This window comes from Citrus clementina, unplaced genomic scaffold (assembly GCF_000493195.1).
Source record: "Citrus clementina cultivar Clemenules unplaced genomic scaffold, Citrus_clementina_v1.0 scaffold_7, whole genome shotgun sequence".
In the NCBI taxonomy this organism is placed as follows: domain Eukaryota; kingdom Viridiplantae; phylum Streptophyta; class Magnoliopsida; order Sapindales; family Rutaceae; genus Citrus; species Citrus x clementina.
In genome coordinates this window covers 1804620-1822704 of record NW_006262075.1, presented here as the reverse complement: position 1 = coordinate 1822704, position 18085 = coordinate 1804620, and the positions used below count along the sequence as shown (strand labels likewise).

The 18085-nt window shown below is 36.9% G+C and overlaps 3 protein-coding genes across 4 annotated transcripts; all 3 read left to right on the top strand.

Moving 5' to 3' along the window:
- The first annotated feature begins 651 nt into the window (after nucleotides 1-651).
- LOC18037450 (pentatricopeptide repeat-containing protein At5g66500, mitochondrial) lies at nucleotides 652-4571 on the top strand. Its single transcript, XM_006425577.2, has 2 exons — nucleotides 652-3028; nucleotides 4294-4571. Exon 1 carries the CDS (start codon nucleotides 652-654, stop codon nucleotides 2233-2235), a length of 1584 nt encoding a protein of 527 aa, XP_006425640.1. The 3' UTR covers nucleotides 2236-3028; nucleotides 4294-4571.
- A 4087-nt stretch (nucleotides 4572-8658) lies between these two features.
- Nucleotides 8659-13091, top strand: LOC18037563. Its single transcript, XM_006425575.2, has 4 exons — nucleotides 8659-9071; nucleotides 9696-10558; nucleotides 10996-11430; nucleotides 12448-13091. The coding sequence occupies exons 2-4, from the start codon at nucleotides 9700-9702 to the stop codon at nucleotides 12627-12629; spliced, it is 1476 nt and encodes a 491-aa protein (XP_006425638.1). The 5' UTR covers nucleotides 8659-9071; nucleotides 9696-9699; the 3' UTR covers nucleotides 12630-13091.
- A 711-nt stretch (nucleotides 13092-13802) lies between these two features.
- On the top strand, nucleotides 13803-17781 carry LOC18037562 (GTPase ERA-like, chloroplastic). 2 transcript variants are annotated; one of them, XR_002904697.1, is made up of 10 exons: nucleotides 13803-14285; nucleotides 14359-14504; nucleotides 14622-14762; nucleotides 14841-14954; nucleotides 15163-15288; nucleotides 15649-15747; nucleotides 15860-15961; nucleotides 16362-16442; nucleotides 16816-16957; nucleotides 17032-17123. XR_002904697.1 is itself a non-coding variant. In XM_006425571.2 (9 exons), the coding sequence occupies exons 1-9, from the start codon at nucleotides 13940-13942 to the stop codon at nucleotides 17116-17118; spliced, it is 1242 nt and encodes a 413-aa protein (XP_006425634.1). In that variant the 5' UTR covers nucleotides 13805-13939; the 3' UTR covers nucleotides 17119-17781. The 2 variants fall into 2 exon arrangements, 1 of the variants encoding a protein (XP_006425634.1); XM_006425571.2 differs by lacking the exon at nucleotides 16816-16957 and having other exon boundaries at nucleotides 13805-14285; nucleotides 17032-17781.
- Nucleotides 17782-18085: the final 304 nt, after the last annotated feature.

Below are 18085 nucleotides of genomic sequence, written 5' to 3'. Positions count from 1 at the left end.
ATGGAATAACAATTCAAGACTGCAATTGGTTAACTAAACTTGAAAGTTTCATAATATATTTTTTAAAATATTTTGACGTTTTTTATTTATGCTACTATTTAATATTTTATAATTTAAAATTTATATTTTATTATTCATTATCGATTCTAAAAAATGAACTTAAAATGGGGAATTGGGGAGGGGTTGGGGATTATAGCTCATTCTCGTCCCTCCCCTGAAAAAGAAATTTGATAAAAAAAAAAAAATTATCCTCTTATCTTTTTTGAATAAAAAATTAGATATAAAATTATTTTTATACCCTTTCCAAATAACATCTCTCTTTCCTGTAGGGATTTCTGCCTAATCAAGTGAGAGGTGAGTGCTAAAAGAAATGTGAATTCAGATAATTTTGATGAGGTTCGAGAAATCCATATGACTCACGGTCCAATCCAAACATTTACTTCCTTTTATTAGGACTTAGTTCAGAATTAAGCCCAATGTTGCCTCAGCGTTAACTCATGTCTTCAGAGCTTACATGACACCTAACCCAAATATATAATAATAATATGTTTTTGTACAAAAATAAATAACATAATTGAAAACCCCCGTATCGCCACCACCACAGAATTTATACGAACCAAATAAGGCGCGTGCCTACTAAATTTCCACGTCATGTTAAGTTTCATTCGCATGACAAACTTCCCCGCCAAAACCTGTATTTCAATTGCCGACGCTCTACCGAAACGCTATGTTTACACTCACCAGGTGTTCGACGAAATTTCTCAGGGAGACCTCTCCTCCCTTAACTCCCAACTGTTCTCATACACACGCAGCCGCAACTTTCCTGCCACTTGGGCTCTCTTCTGTTACATGCACTCTACGTGCTTGAACCTCACTGCTTACACTTTCACACCTGTTCTGGGTGCCTGCTCTGCTTTGCCTGCCCCAGAACGTGGCAAACAAGTCCACGCCTTAATGATAAAAGGTGGTACAGATTCAGAACCTGTAGTCAAAACGGCGTTAATGGACATGTATTCCAAGTATGGGCTCTTGGGCGAATCAGTTGAGGCTTTTAAAGAGATTGAGTTTAAGGATGTTGTGACTTGGAACGCTTTACTTTCAAGCTTTTTAAGACACGGCCTTGCTAAGGAAGCATTTGGTGTTTTTCAGGCAATGACTAGAGAAAGGGTTGAGTTTAGTGAGTTTACCTTATCTTCTGTACTTAAAGCTTGTGCCCAGTTGAAGGCATTTCGACTAGGCAAGCAAGTACATGGTTTGGTTGTTGTTTTGGGACGTGATTTGGTATTTTTGAGTACTGCCCTTATTGATTTTTACTCAGCTGTAGGGTGCATTAGTGAGGCCATGAATGTTTTTAATGGTTTCAATGGTAGAGTTGATCCCGTTATGAAAAATTCTTTAATTTCTGGGTGTGTTCAGAATAAGAAGTATAAAGAAGCGTTTTCTATTATGAGTACAATGAGGCCAAATGTGGTTGCACTCACTAGTGCTCTTGCTGCTTGTTCTGAGAATTCCAATTTGTGGATTGGAAAGCAGATTCATTGTGTGGCATTACGTTTTGGCTTTATTTATGAGACCCAGATGTGCAATGTAATGCTAGATATGTATGCTAAATGTGGTAAGCTTTTGAATGCTCGGTCGTTGTTTGACGGAGTTTTTCAGAAAGATGTTGTTTCTTGGACTAGTATGATTGCTGCATATGGAAGTCATGGGCATGGGCTTGGAGCTCTTGAGCTGTTTAAGAAGTTGGGCGAGGAAGGAAGTGGGGTCTTGCCCAATTCTGTCACATTTCTTGCTGTTTTATCGGCTTGTGCACATTCAGGATTGGTGGAAGAAGGCAGAGCTTGTTTTAATTCAATGAGAGAGAAATATGGCTTGGATCCAGGGCCAGAACATTATGCCTGTTTCATTGATACCTTATGCCGGGCTGGTCAGATAGAAGAAGTGTGGTGTCTGTTTAATGATATGGTTAAGAATGGTACAAAGACTACAGCTGCTGTATGGGCCGCGCTTGTAAAAGCTTGTAATCTTAATCTAGATGTCAAAAGGGGTGAGTTTGCAGCAAAGCAGCTCTTAGAATTAGAGCCAGATAAACCTGGTAATTACGTGCTGCTTTCAAATTTTTATGCGGCCGTTGGAAAGTGGGATTCTGTAGACAACTTGAGAAGCATTATGAGGAAGAAAGGACTAGCTAAAGAAATAGGGAGTAGCTGGGTCACTGTTGCAAAACTGACATGAAAATGCCTGTAAACTCAGTTTGGGAAAATGCAGTCAATAGGTCAACATTTCTTTGTAACTTTGTTTATGTGCTGCTTTGAAGGCATATCAAGTAATCCAGTTCTATTATGTAGTTCTGGGAGCATGCTTTGTAAATTTGTTTGGTCAAGCATGACAGGACAGTTTTGTGGACCTTTAAATAGTATCTCGACATTTCCTTTCAGGTAGAAGAGTTCGGCAGCTTATATGTTTTGTTTATTATGCAATGAGAGCACCGATTCTGTCTGAATCAACAAAAAGATTGGTGAAATTCGTTTCTTCTGGGTTTGTTTTAGTCCTTCAGCAAATCAACTGGTATCATTTGGTTGTTACTATTCTGAACTGCTGCCAACTGCTGTTTCTCATGTCTTTAAAGTGTATAAGGTTCCAGATTTCTCCTTATTGTAAATACGCAATAGGCATCGCCAAACGTATTCAGCTTTTGTGTCTTGTTGAAGCAAGGAGATATAAGTACAAGCCACCAAATTAAGACCCAGAAATCAATCACTAAATTTCATAGACAGATATATGCAGAGATTTAGGAATATAAGATAGCGAGATGTCAAAATAGTTGGCATTGAATTTGACCTAGTCATCCGATGATGCTCGTTTTCAGTTAATTGGAGGTCACCAAGCAACTTCAAGATTTTCCTGTCATTGCTCAATAAGAATTTGAGCTTGCCATCTATCTTTCCGGAGGAGTTTATTCGAAGAAATTTGACAATAAAAGACAAAGGGATGCATGCTTCAAGGTCCTTGGAGGAAGTGTCCTGAGGTATACATCAAATAAAAATCCTTTTGACTAATTTTAGTTGCATCTGTGATCATTTAAAACAAGCTAATTTGTCCTATGCATAAATTAGCTTGTGTCAATATATCTTCAATGGAAATTTTTGCTCAAGTGGTGTGTAAAGCTTTGGGATTGTGTTAATGACTGATTGTTCATTTGTGTGAAATCAACTTAATATTATATTTATAACTCTTTTGTTAATTTGATGTTATTTTCACGTGTTTTCTATGTGTCCTTCAAAATGTTTTAAACTCTATCTCAATGAATAAATAGTGTGAAATGAATGCACGGGATCTATCAGAAGTCAGCAATGCTATGTTTGTTTTGATCTTCCAGTTCTTTGTTAGCAATTGCCTCTTGGAATAGTTTCTCCATAGGTTTGGTTACTGGTGTTTTTTGTGATAAAGTTTGTAGCTTGCATATTATTTTCGGGTTATTGTATAGAAATTAGAAAGTCAAACATTGGATATATATTCCACAATTATTAAAGAGCTACTTCAATGCATACATCAAAGCCTAATGCTTATGTCTCTTAAATTTTCATTCATTCAGTAACTAACACATCATGTAAGAACAGTGAAACGTGATCAGAACCGTGTCAGGAAATCCTTAGACAACTACTTGAGTACAAAAATAATTTTGGGAGGATGATATTGTAGCAGGCTAGCAGCTTCCAAGAAAAGAAAGTAAAGTATGAAACAAAATCAAAACTTGGATTTTGTTGTCATCCAAGTGCTATTGAATGGTTTGTCTTACAATCTTTTGTGAATTCTAAGTGGAATTTTATATTTAGTCCCTCTCATAGTTGGAAATGCAGAATGCACCACAAGTTTTTTTATAAACCAAAATTTTTGGAACCCTGTGGTGAGATCATGACAAACCAAGACTGCTAAACCAACTTCCATGATCCACGTAGGTGATAGGACAGTGGATAGATGGACATGTATTTGTTGAATAGAAGAGGGAGAGGATTGATGGGTGAGTCCAACATAGTAAGTGTATGTATGGTCAAACTTATAAGTCATGCGCGGTCTTCTTTCTCAATTCTTACTATGCTCTTTGAGGCCTTGATCCGAGGATACAAAGCCCTTGTTGTAACATGCTGTCTCTGGGTGGCCAGAGCATTGTATAAAAAAAAAAGACTGGGCCAAATTAAATTAAATTTCTCCATTGGTAATAGATTCTTGTCATTCATCCACAGTATTTCTGCTTTTTACATATGTGCAATGTGAATCCAACTTGTCTTGCAGGCTGGGCATCTCTTCTTAATCAATCCATGCTTAGAGCTTTGAGTACAAGCAGAAGCAGAAGCAGACGCGCGTATCAACGGTTAGCTGGTGAATCTGCCACTTTTAGTCTTTTTGGAGGTGAAGTTGCAGAGAGTGCCAGCTCCAGTATTTGGTTAAATAAAATTGGCACTCAGGGTTCCGACGAAGCCTTCCAAAAAGATGTACAAGTCTTTTTGACAGCCGCCGTGAGAAGAAAATAACAGCTAAACCAGAATTTTCCAGGGATGCTCATTTAAACACACCGGTCATTCTTTTCAATTGTATACGAATTGTTTTGCTTCTTCTTGACTTCTTGTAATACTACTACCATTCTATCTTATCGTATGATAAAGATATTGATTACAATCTCAAATATTCAGAAGACTGCTTCGATAATCATTATCAGTCGAAGTAAGAACTACAGATCATATTTGTTTCAGTTGCTAGCTAATAAGCAATAACCACGAAAACGAAAATAACTAACAATCCTGGATGATTTCAGTGGACCCTCTTTGAATTTTTTTCTTTTTCATTATATATTTTAGAACTCCGAAGAGGTACTGAGTACTGACAAAAACATTGTGCAACCTAATAGTAAGTGGCTCTGCTAGAGAGATATTGGAGATCCAGGCCCTTCTAATTTCTTTTCCCACCTTAGAATTTCAAATGGGGTATCAATATAAAAAGGAGATTCCCAATTGTCTTTGTCTTATCATTTTTATTTGCTTGCTCTTGTTTGATTGCAATGTTGCGTCACCCCCACTCCATTCTTGGAGTTGGAGATCGTGACATTTCTACGCTTCTAAAACCAAATCCGGTATTGTGAAATAAATTTTATAATCAGGGGTTTTTTATTTTTTAAGAAAATTATCACTCGTATACCCTTAAATGACACTTGTATTAAATATAGTAGAATATTTTTAACATATATCACTCATATACCCTAAGTTGACAAAATATATACCGTTTATCAAACCATTAGTTGCCGTTAAAAAGTTAATAGAATTGTGATAAATTGATTATTTTACCCATGAAACTCAAATTAAAGGAAAAAGACATATTTACCTTAAAAATTAAGGTAAATTTTCAATACACAATTTTTTTATATTTTTTTGATAAAAAACTATAAATTATTAATGGTACATATTATTAACAATTATTTGTAAAAAAGTGTCCATATCATAGAAAATTATTAACAATACATATTATTAACAATTATACATATTATACCATAAAAATTCGAGTTGGAGCTTGAAGAAATAGATCTTCAAAACGTTGGTTTACATAGATGACGTCATCGGCCGATAAATTGCATGACATGTCATTTTTTATCAAATAAATCGGACGGCATGTCATTTTTTGTCAAATAAATCGGAAGACATGTCAATTTAAAAGACTATATTACTCTTATGATGTCAGAGCTTGCAAACGGCATCTAACGAATTAGTGGACGGCATACACATTTTGTCAACTTATGGTATATAAGTTATACATATTAAAAGTGTTATAATATATTTGATATAAGTATCATTTAAGGGCATATGAATGATAATTTTCCTATTTTTTAATTTAAAGTGGTGTTGGCAATACGTGTTTATTTATTTATTTTAAAGAGGGATGCAAGGATATTTCACCTTAACATGTTTAAGGATATTTCACCTTAACATGTTTCACCATGGAGTTATGATAGGAGTCAATGCGCTCCATGCATGTATTTTTATTTGTAACAAATCCTTTCACTAACCCATTGATTTTTTCATTCCATTTAATTGAATAAAGACATATCATAAAGTGTAAGTGTGATGTGTTATTTTTGTAAGTTCAAAGTAAATTAATTATATTATCTTATTTAAAATAAAAAATTAAGACGTGTAACACAACTCTATTATAAAATTAATTTTTATTTAATTTAGTTAACCAATAGAAAATAAATGAATAAATATTTTTATTACCTAAAAATATTGGTACAACGTCGAACATTACATAAAAGAAGTGGTTTTAGTTACCTTACATTATTATGTAAGATATATAATTTTTCTACAGTCATTTAATAAAAATCCAACGGTTATAGAAATAATATAATTTTATTACCTTATATTTCCACGACCGTTGAATTTTCATCAAAAGTTGTGAAAAAGTTATTAGTTATTAGTTACTTAATCTACAAGTTACCCTCGTGATGAATTGATGATAATGACTAATAACTAGGGATGGCAAAATAACCCGGACCCGGCCCGGACCCGGATAAACCCGGATAATCCGGGCCGGGTTGAACCCGTACCGGAGTGTAAAAAAATCCGGATCCGGAATGAATTTTAATAACCCGGATTAATCCGGGTCCGGGTCCGGGTTTGAGGTAACCCGTGAATCCGAAACCCGGACCCGGATTCATTTTTTTTATATTATTTTTATTAGTTAATATAAATAGAAACATAAAAAAAACCCTAAAAAATCGCGTTTCATTTTTTTCTATCTTTCATTCTTTCTAGTTTCTATCACAAATCGCGATTACATAAGAAAAACCCTAGCTGTGCCGCGGCTGCCGCCTCCCGCTGTCCTGCAGGCAAGTCAAACAACCATCGCCTGGGTTCGCCACCGTCGCAAGGTTGGGTTCGCCGTCGTCGCAAGGTTGGGTTCGCGGCGTTCGCCACTATCAAAAGCTTGGGTTCCCCACCATCGCAACTCGCAACTTGTTTGGTTCACCACCGTCACATGCTTGCAGCACTGCAGTTCCTCTATTCATCATCATCAGCAATCTTTTTTGAGCCGTGACAGGCTGACAGCACGGCAGTTCCTCTGTTCGTTTGATTCACTCACGTGAATTAATTTCAAGACTCATATCATCATGTTTTTTTTTTCTTTGCAATGATGCTGTCAAATGAAATGATCTGATAAAGCCTTGAGAAATGCCATGGGATTGGAGATGGTAGTTGTGGAGATTGACCACTTAACTGACTTTTTTTTTCCTTTTTCCTCAAATTTGAAGCTTCGTAGCTAACCCACCGAAGAGAGAAAAATGGATGATTCTGTGAAACGCACCAAACCCATGCCATAATATTCACCATTTGAATTGCTTTCTGGAGTTGGTTTTTGGCAAACATTGCACGTGATCTAGCATTCTTTAATTATATTTTAGGATTGCAATTTTTTGAGTTATTGATCCGGGTTCAAAACCCGGAATCCGGGAACCCGGATTTTCCGGGTTGAACCCGGCCCGGACCCGCATGAGAAAAAACCGGGTTTTAATCCGGGTCCGGGAACAAGAAAATGGAGTCCGGGTCCGGAACCGGAAAGGCTAAACCCGGACCCGGACCCGGACCCGGACCCGGATTTTGCCATCCCTACTAATAACGGCCAAAAATACATTGTGGTAGCACCCACTCGCAAGTGTGTAATGTATTAGACCCGGGAGAAGAATTTTAACTTGTATCTGATTTGTTGACCCATCGACATCCATTCCTCTTTGGTGGGCAAAATAACCGGCGACTTCTCCTTCAGATGAATTGAATGAGTCGTGCAAAATTAAAATAATAATAATAAAAAGGCAGCGACCGCGAAGTTTCTTGATATCCGTGATATCATGACATTCTAGATGTTTCTGATTTGATGCGGAAGCTTTTTATTTCAAACACGGAGGTTGCTATGCTACAGAAGCTGTAACATACGCACCCAAAGAGAAGTGTACATGTGTCCTGAGGAGAGAGAGAAACCATCCAAATGCATCCAATCAGGAGCTGGCTAAGCTGGATCTGTAAGTTAGCCAGCTCCTCTTTAAAAATAATTAATATATTTGTACAGTGGAAGAAAAGGCCGTACCCCGTAACCACGTGAGCAACAGCAACTAACAACTAAATTTTCTTCGCAAGAATCGATTATATTGGGTTCGCCCTTTTTGACCGAGTCGTTATTACCAAAATTGTTGGTTACCAGCTATGCCTGTGACTGCCAAGAACGATGAGGTTGTCTGTCTGTTTATTCAAGAAAAATATTCTAATTTAAAATAAATCCGATTTTTTTTTTTTTCTCAAAAAAATATGTCACGTGTTTTACTTTTACCAGAAAAAAAAAAAAAAGGGACGGAAGGAAGGACGTATTATAATTGGCGGGTCGGGGTGAGGGTCTCCCATCCATTTGGAAACCCTAGTCCCTACCACGGGGTCCACAGCAACCAAAAAGCGCTTTGCCTAAGTTTACCGCAGCATCTGCCATCTGTCCTCAATCACGTGCTGACCTCCGACTCACGATTCCATATTCGTAATTTGTGAAGACTAAACACAGGGCTTTTTAACTTGTCGACGAAATTAAAGAAAATTTTTTTTCCCACAATTAGGAAGATTCTTCAAACGGAGTCGTTTCAAAATTTCAAATTGTTGCCAAACCAAATTATCTCCAAACACTACACAACCCACATACAAAGCCCAAACAAGACACAACAGCTCTGACAACACACGCAGCGCAGCAACCCTCCTAAATTCAGAAAATTAAAAAAAAGGCAAACTCAAAAACTCAAATATTTGCGGAAGAGAGAGATGCGGTCGTTGCGATAAAGGCTTGGTCGAGTCGTTTCCCTTACTCTTTTGAAGGTCAGAGATTTTGAACAAAACGACATCATCAATAGAGTCGTCTGCGCCAATACTATGCCGTTTTATCTGTCATACAACTTCACCGACTCTTCTCTGATCCTTCCATGCCTTTCGATGTTCTGTAGCCGCTTCTAGGCTTGCTTTTTTTTTTTTCCCTTTTTTCCCTTCGGGCTTGAGGTAACGTTCATCTCCGCTGATTTATGTTCCTTTTTCTTTAATTTTCAAGTTATTAATATCCTTTTTTTATTATTTAAATTCATTTTCTGAAATTTAGGTGTTGTTTGGTTGTGTAAGTGCGATAACTGTATTTGTTGTGTTAGATAGAGATATTAAAGAAAGATAAAACAACTCAGCTTTTGAAGTAGCTGTATTTATTCAACAGCTGAAAATTTGAATTAGCTGTATTTATTCTTTCCGCAGCTGAAAATTTGATGGAGGTTTAGGATTAGTTTTGGCTATATGAATGAGATTTTATTGTTATTTTATTATTTTTTATTTTTTGCTGTGAAAGCAAGGTGGAATTTTAAATTCCGTATTGGTTAAATACTTGTTGATTTTCTGTTTTTAAATTCAATTTTTTCGAGTTTATGTTAATTATGATGCAGAAAACAAAATTATAATCTCCTATTGAACTTAGAATTTACTCGGCTGGAAAAAGTAAAACCACAAAGCTTTTTTGACCTTTTTCTGCTGAGTATGGTTCTATTTACGTTAAGAATACCACCCAGAATGAGATTTTACTTATTTTCTATTTTCTTATTTCTTCCCTAATAATTTGTTTTGGTAATTTTGCTGATACAGAGCCATGCCAACTTTTACTGCTCTAGCTTTGGATAGGCTGATAGAACCTAGAGATTCCAAATCTGTCGACATGCCAGTTCCCAATTCAAAACCTCCTCTTAAATCAAAATCTGGTCCTAATCCTAATTCCAAGCTGCAAAGGAGAAATAGTGCTTCAGCGGCTGCGGATAGGAAAATGGAGAGGAAAGTTAACCGCCCTCAGATTACCCCTGCACTCTATGCCACTCCAGAGACAACTCCACTTCCTGATTCACCGTCGTCGTTCCCTCCTTCTCCTTACATTATCAATCACAAGCGGCGTGGGCCACGGCTTTTGAAAAGTTTCTCTCAGGCTGATGTGGCCTCTTGCAAACAGGAGATGGATGAAGGAGAGGTTGATGGGGATACTACAAAAGATGTCGATGGGGATGCTACAAAAATCACAGGAACAAAGTGTCTTGAATCAACTAGGAGTGCTGCTGTTACTTTTATCATTCCTGATCCTAGTAGAGAGGAGTGTGCATCTGATGTCTCCATAACTCCTATAGCAAAGGAGTGCATGAATGGTCTGCATGTTGGCTCTAGTGGAAAGGAGCATCTTAATGGTGTTAGTAGTGGCGAGTTCGGTAGCTGTAATGAGGAGTCTGATAGCAGTAGTATGGAAATTGGAAGCGCCAGTGTGAGCAATGGTTTGACCCGAAAAAATGATGCACTGAAACTTGTTGTATTGAGTTCAGAGAGAGACTCCGAGTGTGATGATTTCTTTGATCCGCAGGACTCAATGAGTCATACAAGTAACACAGATGGAGAAGATAATATTGGGCCAGAAAGCTCTGCAAAGGTTGCTACACCAATGGCAGGGGAGTTCTATGATGCTTGGGAAGGTACTTTGACTTTTAATTGTTTGCTTATTATTGCTTTTTTTTAAAAAAATAAATAAATTATTTGACTGTACTTGATTGCATGAATATATTTATTTTCCAAGCTTGGGCGCTGCTGCACTGGACAATCTTGTAATTTTGTTTCTGTTGCGTCTTACGTATTTTCTTGTACTGAAAATTGCTATCATGTTTACATTTTAATTGAATATTATGACATATCATGATTGCCTACAAAAAGAACAAGATAATGCCACAATTATTTATCCTGGGCTCCCAATGTTGACAATGGTATTCATTACTTTGAAGAATTAGACCAGGAAGTTCTGTGCAGTTTTATTGACATCTTTAAGATTTATGATGGAAGAATGTGACTGCAAAGTTCTGTGCATAACTTTATAGTTAGACTATATTACTGTATTGACATACTTGTGTTACTTCAGAATTATCTTCTGAGAGTGGGCCACAATCCTCACATTATGATATTGAGGCTGAACTGCGTGAAATAAGATTGAGTTTACTGATGGAGATAGAGAAGCAGAAGCAAACAGAAGAATCTCTGAATGATATACGAAGCCATTGGCAGAGGATCAGGCAACAGTTAGCTCATGTAGGACTGACACTGCCTGCAGATCCCACAGTGGTGGCAGAGGGTGAGCAGCTGAATATTGATCCTGCTGAAGAGCTTTGTCGGCAAGTGTATCTTGCGCGGTTTGTATCTGAATCTGTTGGGAGGGGTGTAGCAAAGGCTGAGATGGAGGCAGAAATGGAAGCTCAGATTGAAGCAAAGAATTTTGAGATTGTGCGGTTGTGTGATCGACTTCATTATTATGAGGCTATGAATCGGGAAATGTCTCAGAGGAACCAGGAAGCTGTAGGTGAGAACTCTGTGCATTGAATAACATCTTTATCTGCCCGGCTTAGTTTTTGAAATATTTTTCAAGGTTTCTGCGACATACCCTTTTTATTTTAGTCATATGCTTTGCTTAGATTGCATTCTTGTCTCTTCTTTGTGGCCAAGGAAGATCTACTGTTGGATTGATTTTTGTCTTGTTTTGTGTGTCTCATGACTTCTAAAATGCAATTTATACTGCTTTTCTGAGAGTATTTATGTCTGTTAATCACTCAAATCTTGATTTGCTGATGCATTGAGATCAAGCAACACTTTATTTTCACAGGATTAGTAATTAAATGGTTAAGGGCAAGAAAAGAGTTGGGGGTCTTTGTTATTCTGGATTTTGCTTTTGGTGAAATTTGCATAATTACTGCTGATACTTTTGTAAAAGAGAAAAGAAAGAGAAGGAACAGCCGAGATAAAAGCTGCTTTACTAGAGAAAAAGTCAGATATGAGAGTGGAAAAATCTTCTTTTACTTGTGTTTATGTTACCTGTTTTGGGTAACAATGGGACTTGTAGCATGCTTTTTAAGCCTTATATGATGCAAAGATTGCATAAAGAATAGTGGAACATTTCCAAAGTCTTTTGGGACCTTGTATCTGGCTTTCTTGGAATTGAGAACTCTTGAAATCGTTAATTCCTAGCATGCACTATGCTATCCCATTTGCAATAGTTATTTGATTTTGGAATTTTTGACTGCCAGATGCAGTGTAAACTAAGAAATATTTAAAATATATTGAAGGTGAGTATGGTCTCAGATATGAACAATTTTGGTTAGTTAAAATGAAAATTAGTATTTTTTCTAAAAATCTATAAATAAATAAACAGTGCGTAAATGATGTTTCTTTCTTGCTTGTTAGCACTCTCATTTTTTAACCTGTAGTTTAGGGCCTGCTCTCTCTCTGGATGACTGCCATCAAACTGACATTCAGGATAATTAATTGGATTTGTTGTTCAGCCATTTCAAATTTTGCTAATGTAGAATATTTGTATGCATAGAGATGGCACGGCGGGATAGGCAAAGTAGGAAAAAAAGGCAGAGGTGGGTTTGGGGCTCAATTGCTGCTGCGATTACCCTTGGCACTGCAGCATTAGCATGGTCTTACCTCCCTGCAGGAAAAGCATCGACTTCGAATGGTGGCCCCCAGGCACCTGAGCATGATGATACAGCTAAACAATGAAAAAAAAAAAGAAGAAAAAAACGTTCGATGTCATGCGTGAAAATAAAAGAATAAAACGGCCATTTATGCTGCTACTTTGTGAATAGTGATCGGTTGGTTTATCAGTTGCAATTCCCTGGATGCAGAGGCCAGAGGATGTATAGTACCATCAAATAATTCGGGTTATCTCGAGTTGTGCCATTGAATGACTATCCCGGAGGTGATGACTTTTGAATTGAATCAGCCTGTGTTATCAAATTAATATCTTTATTTAGCTGCTGTACGCATTAATCATAGCTCATGTTTGTTGTTGTACACCCAATGGAAGCCTGATGTTTTTGTTCTTAAATGCCTCGAGTAGGGCAATCAGTAGAGGACAACGAGCAGCAGATGGATTTGAAATAGTAGTTTACATGTGATAAAGAGGATTAGAATGTATTGCGGCTTACATGCATCTATAACATATTTGAGTTTGTTAAAACATTTTAAATTTTTCAACAAGGATGGTTGTATGCAGAACCCTCGTTTGTTTGAGCTGTTGTAGTGGATGTGTGAGTTACAGCTACATGTTTATCCGTGCTGTAGTCAGTTGGTCCTGAGGTTATTGTTGTAGATTTATTTTTTAAGCCAGCTGACTGAAAGTGAATATGTATGCTTCCACGTCTCGTGCAGTTATTCTAAATCTTTTTATCTTAAATTTGAAATTGATTTCGGGTCATTAATTAAGTCATTAATTAAGTTGTTGGTAATTTTTTATAAGATTTGATTGTATTATTTTATCAATCAATTGACAAATACTACATTATTTGAGATAATTTTTTAAAATAAAAAATTTAAAATATATAGCACTATTATTTTTGTATATAGTAATGTTACATAAATACGAAGTTTCAATAGTGTGTTCAAGGTTTTCCATTGAATTGATGTGTGTTGGCAAGAGCTTGATGTTATTTATTTCACTATTTGTTAGTGGTGTTCAATAATTGAATCAGAAAAAGTAAAAAATGAAAACAAAAAATTGAAGAGAGAGAGAGAGAGAGGAAAGCTGTTTCCCAGTTTTCTGAAGCTTTGGCGCGACATCTTCGTTAAGGATGTAATTTCGAAAATTTTATTATTATCTTTTATTTTCTCCAAAAAAAAAAAAAAGCAGCCCGGCCCAAGTGGAGCAGCTAGTGGAAGCAGTGTGGGGCCTAATGCAGCGGGAATTAAAACGACGGCGGATTAAGGAACTTTATCCGTCAGGCACAGCTGCAACTGAATAACCGATAAGAGAGAGAGAGAGTTACTTGAGAGCAGGCGAATGAAATCGACATGAAAGCAAAGCTCCGATAATGGAGCTAGGTGTACACATATCCTCTTCTTTTGGAAGTCTGTTCCCTAATTACAGCACACTAACAGCATATAGAGAAATTAAATTTGGGTTCCAAGGCAGAAGTAGTAGTATCACTTGTAGAAGCAATGAGCACCAAAGCTTTGTATTGTCAGAGAAAGAAGTACAGCAACAGCAGCTTTGGAGTAACCAACGGGAAATGGACTTAGACGATGGTGATGAAATGGAATTTGACGACGCATCGTCGTTTCTATCTCTGTCTGAAAAACCAGACAGGAATATGGCTTCGCCGGACGACTACGATATTGAAGAACTTGACTACGCCTCTCATCCAAATCACAAAAGCGGTGAGTTTCTTGTTTGTTCTTTTCCAATTAAGACGCAAACGCCATATGAACTGACAGATGGAATTAATTGCAGGATATGTTGCAGTACTAGGGAAGCCAAATGTGGGGAAAAGTACGCTCGCAAACCAAATGATCGGTCAAAAGCTCTCAATTGTTACAAATAAGCCCCAAACTACAAGGCACCGTATTCTTGGTATCTGTTCTGGTCCAGAGTATCAGGTTTGATTTTTCTTTGTTAATATGTTTATTTTTTCTTTATTCATAACAATGTACCTCATTTGATTACAATTATGAAACTAGTTAGGATGATTTAACTGACTGTAGTTATGCTAGCAGATGATACTTTATGATACCCCTGGTGTAATTGAGAAGAAAATTCACATGTTGGACTCTATGATGATGAAGAATGTCCGCAGTGCTGGGATTAACGCTGACTGTATTGTTGTTCTCGTTGATGCTTGTAAAGCTCCTGAAAGAGTATGCTTCCTTGTATTCTCTTTTCATTTTTCAATAATTTCTTTCACCCTTTCTTAATTCATCATTTCCTGCTTCTAGATTGATGAAATTTTGGAAGAGGGAGTGGGAGACCACAAAGATAAATTGCCTATTTTGTTGGTACTGAATAAGAAGGATCTGATCAAGCCTGGTGAAATTGCTAAAAAGCTTGAGGTCACAACTTGTTTTTGATTTATGTATTACCATGGAACAGTTGTATGCATCTGCTTTGGAGAATTTTATTTAATTTTTTTCCCCCAATTGATTCATTTAGTGGTAAGAAATTTGATGGTTTGCTAACGCCACCGCCTCTGCTGACATTCCATTTATGTTATTCCAATCACTTCACATTCTAACTATATTTTCTTCACTTTCCTTTCAGTGGTATGAGAAATTTACAGATGTTGATGAGGTCATACCCGTGAGTGCAAAATATGGTCATGGAGTGGAAGATATCAGGGATTGGATATTGACCAAACTTCCACTTGGCCCAGCTTATTATCCAAAGGTATGTCAAAGCCCAAGATTCGAGATTTTGGATACTATTTTTGGATACTATCTTCGCCTTTTATATCAGCCTTATGCTATTAACCTGATGTTTGAAGTTAGTAGGATGATTTAGACACAATAAATGTTTGGAATCCATGTTGAGTTGATGGAGATGGCACTAGGAAGAGATGGGGAAAAAAATTTGAAAATTACTCTGCACCGAATTTCTTGCTTTCTTTTTTTCTCTTTTTCTTTTTCTTCTATGTCCTTTCTGAACTATCAGTTCAATAGTTCTTATTTTCTTATGACTTTTTTTTCTGTGTTGGGAATTAGTTGCTTCTTCAGTGAATCTCTTTACTTCTGTGTTTATGAGTTTCAGGACATTGTTAGTGAGCACCCAGAAAGATTCTTTGTAGGTGAGATTATTAGAGAGAAGATCTTTATGCAATACCGCAATGAGGTTCCTTATGCATGTCAAGTATGTAACTTAACATTTCAACACTGGCTCGTATTTGTAGAATTTAATGCCTTTTTGAACTTTTGCATTCTGTGATTGAAAATTTTGGTTTTCTAATATGTGAAACCTCCAGGTCAATGTTGTAAGTTACAAAACTAGGCCAACTGCCAAAGATTTTATACAAGTGGAGATTGTTGTGGAGAAAAACAGTCAAAAGATAATTCTCATTGGAAAAGTAAGTCCATTCTTGTAACTGTATGAATTCCTAATTGCTTGATGCCTGAAGGATGGCTTGGCCGGGTCGGATGAAATAGAGGCCTTGACTTGTTTGGGGGGTAGAGCTGCCCAAGAGGCAGCACAAATAGATGGTGGCAAGAGAAGGCACTAACAATTGTCAAAGATCTAGTATCCAGACCCTTTAAAATGAGCCAAATAATACATTCTATAAGAGTTCTGCATGTTCAAGGGCCGGCAGCATATGCAGCGCTGCAGATAAAATTACAAATGTTGTTCAAAGTAATTGTAGTCAGTGATTGTAACTGGAGGTCTGGAGCATATATACTTGCACATGTCCACTCTCTAGCATATCATTTGATGTGGTTTCTGTGACATTGAATGTTTGCAAAACACTGTAGGGGGGGAAAGCTCTAAAACTACTGGCAACAGCTGCTCGGCTTGACATTGAAGATTTTTTACAAAAGAAAGTCTACCTTGAGGTACCAACTTGAACCCTTCTGTAATAATAATAATCTGTAGAGTTTGTCTGTTGATGACAAAATAATATTGGGCTTTCACATCATATTTGGTGCGCTCTTATCATCAGTATCTGTAACAAAGTGATAGACCCTCGGTTTTGTTGCAAAGGAAATAGATAATTTGACAGGAAAGGGATATGTGTTTTATTGAAATTAAGGGAAACAAGCTAACAGCCAGGTAGCTCAAGAGACCTGGTTCTCTCCCAGAGCCAAGGCTCAATACAAATAATTCTCGATATCCCTACACTTTCCCTTGTGCCCCTTTTTATTGCCTACATATTACCATAAATAACTCCTACCCATAATTACCCAGATTCCATGACCATTATGGCAGATATTGGTTACCATATCCATACCCGAACAATGTTCCCAAAACTGCCCGTAAATCAAGGTAATTACCAGCTAGGTACTTCCTTTCTTGCGTCATGCATATGTGTACCTAATTGGTGGCCTATCACAAAGCTGCTGCATCAAATGTAAGCAATATTATGGGAGATTTTTGTTTGTTATTCATTTTCCTTTGTTCACTTATAACTCTTTTACGGAACAGATTGAAGTAAAAGTAAAAGAGAATTGGCGGCAAGACGAAGGACTTTTGAAGCACTATGGTTATGGGGGGCAAATTCAAGCATTGTGAATTGTGTGATGGTGAAGTTTCATCACAATTGACCCATTTCCCACTAGGTAAGTCAAGGTGGTCCGGTCATTGTAGAAAAAAATGACAAAAAGAGGAAATAGCTCTCAATTTTGTTGACTAGTATAGAATCCTCCCATATTGATTTTCTTTGTGTTATTGTTTTGTTAAAGATGATTCATATCATCTATGATGTGATCTTCGACAATTAATGTCTTTTAAACTCCCATGACCATGAGAGCCTCCCCCACGCCTCTGGTAACATTGGCATGTTGGGTAACTTGAAGCCCATTTGCAGAGTGGATAAGCTCCTCCAAGGTGCCCGGGCCTCCGGGAGTGTGTTCGTAATCTTCTAACTTGTCCTGTAATCCTGTTCATCAAATGACTAGACATATGCCACTCCACATGTCTTCATGTAAGTTGATCCGCAAATCTCGCCATTTAAACTGTCGGTGACAAAAGTTTCACAGGAGAAGTCACTCGTTGGAAATTAGATTAGATCCTATGTACAGTTGACACTTGGGCCCGTTTGCCTGTTCTTATAAAAAAAATATGTGGGCCCAGCAGTTTGATCCCAGACGTGGCAAAATTCTGTCACAGCAAACCCTAGGATTCGGTTTTTTGAGCGGAAATTTTTTCTTACACCGATCTTGCATTGAAGATAATGGGCCCACCAATTTTCTTATTATGTTTGCTGATGACATCATTGCCTAATTTAAAAACTATTAACAGGTTAAATATTAAAAAAAAAATTAAGGGGAGATTTTGTCAATTTTTTTTTTTCAATGCTTGGATTTAGAAAAATTGATTTTATGATAGATTATATTTTATACAATTTTATATTTTTTTTAATCTTTTGCTATGTTCAACGTCTAATGCAAGATTTTAAAGCTTTAGCTCTAAAATATGAGTTTATGTGAAGCAAATACGCTTTTGCAGGTTGTGGTGTAAGATTAATTTTAGATAATTT